Here is a 6,453-nt window from a genome sequence, read left to right as displayed (position 1 = left end):
GTCTAGGTAGGTACAGGTGGGCATACCGCTGTCTGTAGCGTCATGGCGGCCTGCTGTCGTTTTTGTGTCTGTCTCAGTGTGTGTCGCTGTGTGTCCTGGTAGCGGCGTCGCTCTCTGAAGCCTCTCCAGAAGCTCTGGATCACCACGGCTGCCCGACGCTCCACCTCCTGCAGGTACGACTGCACCTGGTCTGGACACAAACATTCAGCAGTTGAACCTCCAGTTTGTGTTCTAATGGCCCGATAAAACCAACATCAGCAGACCAACACAGAAACATGGACATCAAGGCACCAAAAGGTCAGAAAGTCTAGATGTTAGTGCAACACAACGTCCAAAGTCTGGATATTGCCTCAACTAAATGTCAAAACGTGGATATTAGCGCACTAATACAAATAAACCTGGATAGTAATGCAACAAAATGTGAAACTTGGATATTAATGTCAGAAACATCAAACCCATGGAAAATTCACGAAGTTGTACATTAATGCACCAAATGTTCAAAACACGTGAACTAATGGCAGCAGGAAACCTTCTCTCAGGTGACTGGAACTGCTTTTAAAGGCGTCAGAGTGACTGATGTGAACGAATCCGCCTGCAGCCTCTACACAACGTCTACCACCACTTTATGTCCACGTGTTGTGCTCTGACCGGCTGGAAGCAGCTGCAGCAGCCGGCGCTGCTTCTGGTGAAACCTCCTCCTGGCCTGCTGCCGCCTCACGAACACCTGGAACACACAGAGACGCTGCTAGAACCGGTCTGTTGAGCGAGCAGGTGAGGCGCTGCACCTCGACGACCTCACCTGGTAGCTGAGCTCCTCCTCCCATCGCCGAGCCTCCGTCTGCTGCTGCTGCCGCCGCCGACGAGCTCTGACGGTTCACACACAACAACCCATTTTACAACAGAGATATTTAAAATACAGAACAAAGTGTCAAACATGGTGCTGGATGTGTGTAATGAATTTAAAGCTTTACAAAGAGGATTTTTATCATGTCAATGCACTTTAACGTGGAGCTGTTTGCTCAGTAATGCTTTTATTTTCTGATATTGTAAGTTCTGTTGGACCGGTATCTCCTCTGCAGCGTGCTGACGGCTCGGCTCAGACTCTTGACTCGGCGCCGGGTTCGATACGAACGCCACGCCGCCTGGATGACGCACGCCGCCTGCACATGCTCAGTGCTCACCTGCACAGGAGGAGTCAGTCAGTGATCTGATTGGACGGTTTCACAAGTTAGCTTTCCCTTACAAATGTAATTACTAAACACACTTTATGTGGAAAAACACTACATATGAAATATATTTTGAATTGTTTTTTTTATAAATTGGGCAACTTAAAAGATTAATTTTAAATTTAAAAAAAAGACAAGTCAAATAAATAAAACAGGCTAAAATATAAAAAACATATTTAAAAATATTTAGAATAATGACAAGAATTACAAAATGTGAAAAAAAACTATTTTACTAAAATAATGCAAATTTAAGACACTAAAAAACATCTTCAATAAAACAAAAACCTTTTAAAAAAATTCACTATTTCTTTGGTATATAAAATATATATTTTTTGAACGCGATTAAAGATTAAAAAGAAGCTTTTTCTACATTGTAAAATCGTGAAAATGTTTTTAAAAAATGTGAAAATCTTTACAAAAAAAGGAAAATACTAAAACAGAGAAGAATTATTTAATAGCAGAACTAAATTGAAGAATAATAAAATAATTAAAATATCAAACATTAAATCTATTAACTACAAAAATTTATAAACTATTTTTTCTTTCATATAAAATTAAATAATAAATGAATAATAAATCTAATGAAGTTACTCTTAACAAACTCACCTGAGAGCCACTCATCAGCACGCCCTGCCCCGATTGGACGAGTGCGATCAGCTGATCCACATCCTGGTCAAAGCCCCGCCCCCTCCAGTCCTTGTCCAGGAGGCTGTCCAGACCTGCAGACAGACGAACAGGTGACGTCTCCACCCATGTGACCCACAGACTCACCTGAGAGCGACCTCTGACCTCTGAAGCTCAGTAGGAGGGGCTGAAGGCGGAGCTTCAGCTGATTGGCCATGAGGAGGATCAGTCTGATGGAGGCTCCACCCACCGTGGAGTCAGAGCTGAGAGCTAATTGGCCGACGGCCTCGTTGAGCAACAAGAGGGCGGAGTCATCGCTCAGCTCTGACAGGAAGTTCCTGCACATCAACAGGTAAACAAACAAGGTAAACAACGTGAGTAAACAACGCAACAACTTTAGAATTAATTTGTATTTACATTATTTTAAAATATTTAAATGAGTTGACATTTATGACAGTTCTGGGTTTTGATGATAAATTTGTTTCAGAGTTTTTAAGTTTAAGGTGTAGAACTTGTAGTCGTGCTGCTTTTCTTCATCCTTCTCTCCATAAACTTTACGCAACACTGCAGTAGATTCATCGACATGAGCATTTTATAATTTGCTGAGATTTTAAAAACACTTTGAGAATTTGAAAGCAGCCAAATTTAGAATGAATTAGTATTTTAAATTAATACTTTTTACATACTTTATTCATTCCATTCTTCTGTTTTCAGTAATTTACATTTTTCACAATGATTCAAACTGAATATTTATAACTTTGACAATATAATTCTGATTTATTAAACGTATTTTTCTTTTGAAATTTAACTAAAATTATGTTCAGAATTCTTATTTTGTATTTTAAAATACAAATATTTGAAAATACAGATTTTGTGAAATTTGTTTAATTCATTTCATTTTTCTGAATTTTTGAGTTTTTATATATTTGTACATTTATTTTGAATACTACGGTGAGGACACCCGGGATCTTCCTGCGTGGAGTCTCCATGTTCTCCCCGTGCAGCGTGGGTTCTCTCCGGGTTCTCCGGCTTCCTCCCACAGTCCAGAAACATGCTGAGGTTAATTGGTGATTGTAAATTGTCCGTAGGTGTGAATGTGAGTGTGCTTGGTTGTCTGTCTCTAAGTGTAGCCCTGTGATAGACTGGTTACCTGTCCAGGTGAACCTGCCTTCACCCTGAGTCAGTTGGGATAGGCTCCGCCCCCCATGACCCTGGTGAGGATTAAGGTGTAGATGATGGATGGATGTTTTAATTCAATTTAAATTTCCTTAAAATGACTATATTACTATTACTAACTTGTGAACAACTATAGTTTTTATTTATGTTTATATTTTAAAGTGTTCTTCGGTATTTTGTAGACGAGCGAGAAACGACCAACGACGTCGCTGACGATCATCCTGAGAGTTGAGACACCAGAACAGGAAGTGCTGTGTTGTGTCTGTGTGCTCCACCTGCTGGTTGTGCAGATCTGGATCCACATCTGGACACACAGCAGCGTCACGGCGACGTCATCGCACATCTGGATCTGCTCGTAGTGGGCGGAGCTTATAACTGCAGAGACACGAAGAACGCCACAAGTTTCACATTTTACTTCCTGAAGAAAACGAAAACTACTCACTTGAATAAAACGATTTAAAATAACTAGGAGACTGAAAAACATAAAAATACTATTTTAAATTTCTTCTAAAACACGATATCAGGTACAGAGAAGCAGTTTAAAATGTCAGAAACAAAACGCTCGAAGCAACTTCAATCTAAGACACTGAAAACATTTTCTTAAATACACACTGAAGAAAAATCTGAAATCTAATTGTTTATGTGAAAAAAAACTTTGAAAATTGAATTTCCCTTCTGGGATAAATAAAGTCTTTTTCATTCATTTCATTTCATTCATTCAAAGCTATAAAAAAATGTTTTTAAAAATTATATTTGAGAAGTAAAGTAAAGTGCTAAAACCAATAAAGTCAATAAATAATAAAAAGCATTAAAAATGTAAAATAAAATATCTTCCATCACACAAAAAACTTTAAAAATATTAAAATCCAGTTTAAAGACTGTAAAGAAGTTTTTCTTTAAAATCAGTTAAAGCTCATTATCTTTAGTTTGTATTTTGAAATACAAACATTTATTAGATTGAATATATATATATGTGTATATTTCTGGACTTTCTGAAATGTGTTCACATCTTTAAGAATTGTTTGAAGCATATAATAAATAATCATTTATACGTGTAGGACTGAGATGCATGAAGGAGGCTGTTCAGGTTTAAAACAGACGAGTGTGGATCGGCGTCCCGATCGGCTGCGTGACGGATCAATAAGCGATGATCAGACTGACCGTGAGCGCTGAGCTGAGCGTGAGCAGACAGCAGCCGGCCGACCGAGTCCATCAGCGTCCTGAACAGAGAGCAGCGCTGACAAACACAGCTCAGTTAGTTCACCGTTCCATCAACGTTGCACACCAACGTTTCCTGATGCTCACCTCCGCTCGCCTCATCAGCTGACCGGCCAATGAGAGGAGAGCGTCCACGACTGACGGCAGGAACAGCCTATGAAAGGCCTCCGAGTGTCGGCCGGGCTGGACGCCGACGCAGCAGCAGCTGCAGAGAAACACCACAGAAGACGAACCCTAAAGCTAAAGCAGGTGTAATGGAAATAAAACCTCAACATTATTAACATTAAAAGAATAAAAAACACTTGAAAATAGAAAAACTTAAATTAAAGAATATAAATTATGAATAAACACTCAAATCTAAATACTCAAGTAGAAAAATTATCCAGAACTCAAACAAGAAATTATAAACTTAAAAACAGAATGACTTAAAAGACTGAATTTCAAAGAATTTGATTATGTAAAATAAAAATAAAAAATTAAATATACAAAAAGTATGTTTTTACAACATAAACCTTTTCTGTGGATTCAATTTCAGTTTTCAGTTGGATTTTTAAAGATTAAATCTTAAATACTTTTTATTTAAAATGCTGGAAAACATTAAATTAAATGAATTTTTAATAAACATGAAAATACGAAAATATTTATATTTTAAAGTGTGTTAAAAATTACAAATAAATAAACAAACAATGTGTTTTATGAAAAGGAAAAATAGAAGCAGCTCCAAACACACAAACGTTGCCGCTTTACATCATAATACAGACATTTAGGAATCTATCTTGATAGTGCACTTTCTTTCTCACATCACATAAACATGTTAGAATCAAAGGTCAAAGCGAGAGTTGGTTTTCTTTATAGAAATCGCTCCTCACTCACGTCTGCAGCCAAACGTTTGATTGTTGAAAGAACCATCCTCCCCTTGTTTGACTACGGTGACACAATCTACAGACAGGAACTCTTCAAAAACTGGACTCAATTTACCAGTCCGCGATTCGACTTGTCACCAGAACTCCTTCCAGAACTCATCATTGTCTGCTCTACAGTCAGGGTTTTCACTGGTTCACTCTCATCTATAAAACACTCCTCGGCCTTTCACCTTCATATTTATGTCGGCTCCTGCACAGTGTATCTACAGCCCAATACAACACACGGTCCTCCCACAGAATCATGCTACTAATCCCGAAAACCAACTCTCGCTTTGGACAAATGTCGTTTTCTTCTGCAGCTTCAAATGACTGGAACACATCACAAAAGTCTCTGAGACTTGATGCTTTTACGTCTGTCTCTGTTTTTAAACGTAATTTAAAGGTGATTTTCAACGACAACTGTAAATGTTTTGTTACTTTTTAACTCCTCTTTTGATGTCTTAAATTGCTTAAATATTTACTGATTTGATTTGTTTTATTTGTGTTCCCCTCCCCCACTTGCCCTACAGGTGCCTATGGCACTTGCCAGGCCGGCATTGTAAATAAGAATCTTGTTTTTAATGTCTTTGCTTGGTTAAATAAAGGTCAAATAAAATAAAATAAAATAAAAAATAACTATAAGAATTAAACAGCTGTAGGATCTGAACTGATTTCTGCACCCAGATGTAAACTCTGGGGGCGCGTCTGCTGCACCTGTCCTACCAGGTGAGCGGCCCTACCAGGTGAGCTGTGCCAGCGTGGCGGCGGCGCTCCAGCTCTCCTGCAGCCGTCCGGGCCTCAGAGCGGCGACGCAGTGGCTCAGGACGCCGCTGAGGTACAACCGAGACTTCAGGAGGGTCGACGCGGCGCCGCCGTCGGTCTGTAGAGCCGCCAAGTTCAGAGCCTCTGAAACAACCAGGAAATAACCAGGAAGTAAACAGGAAACAAGAAGGAAAGAAACTGGACGTAATCAGGAAGTAGACAGGAAGTAAACAGCAAACAACCAGGAAGTAAACAGGAAATAAGAAGGAAAGAAACTGGATGTAAACAGGAAGTAGACAGGCAATAATAAGGAAGTAAACAGGAAATAAACCGGAAACAAACAGGGAACAACCAGGAAATAAACAGGAAATAGACAGAATTATAACAGGAAACAACAGGTGAACAGAGAGCCGGGTTGATGACAGACGGGTTGATGACAGACGGGTTAATGACAGACGGGTTGACGACAGATTGGTTGATGACAGACAGACGGGTTGATGACAGACAGACGGGTTGATGACAGACGGGTTGATGACAGACGGGTT

At 39.4% G+C, this 6,453-nt stretch overlaps 1 protein-coding gene across 1 annotated transcript in view; it reads right to left on the bottom strand.

Moving 5' to 3' along the window:
• Nucleotides 1–2: 2 nt before the first annotated feature.
• Nucleotides 3–6,453, bottom strand: part of iqcb1 (IQ motif containing B1) — a 7,990-nt gene continuing 1,539 nt past the window's right edge. Inside the window, exons 3-12 of the mRNA XM_008304574.1 lie at nucleotides 5,887–6,052; nucleotides 4,332–4,449; nucleotides 4,188–4,263; nucleotides 3,302–3,401; nucleotides 2,016–2,188; nucleotides 1,833–1,945; nucleotides 1,063–1,181; nucleotides 800–866; nucleotides 649–724; nucleotides 3–190 (exon numbers count right to left, since the gene is read on the bottom strand). Of these exons, the coding sequence (XP_008302796.1) occupies nucleotides 3–190; nucleotides 649–724; nucleotides 800–866; nucleotides 1,063–1,181; nucleotides 1,833–1,945; nucleotides 2,016–2,188; nucleotides 3,302–3,401; nucleotides 4,188–4,263; nucleotides 4,332–4,449; nucleotides 5,887–6,052 (1,196 nt within the window). The remainder of the gene's footprint in view (nucleotides 191–648; nucleotides 725–799; nucleotides 867–1,062; nucleotides 1,182–1,832; nucleotides 1,946–2,015; nucleotides 2,189–3,301; nucleotides 3,402–4,187; nucleotides 4,264–4,331; nucleotides 4,450–5,886; nucleotides 6,053–6,453) is intronic.

Source organism: Stegastes partitus, unplaced genomic scaffold, assembly GCF_000690725.1.
Source record: "Stegastes partitus isolate 25-593 unplaced genomic scaffold, Stegastes_partitus-1.0.2 Scaffold2257, whole genome shotgun sequence".
Taxonomy (NCBI): Eukaryota; Metazoa; Chordata; class Actinopteri; family Pomacentridae; genus Stegastes; species Stegastes partitus.
Note: the sequence above shows the minus strand (reverse complement) of the source record. Positions and strands in the feature narration are given on the sequence as shown.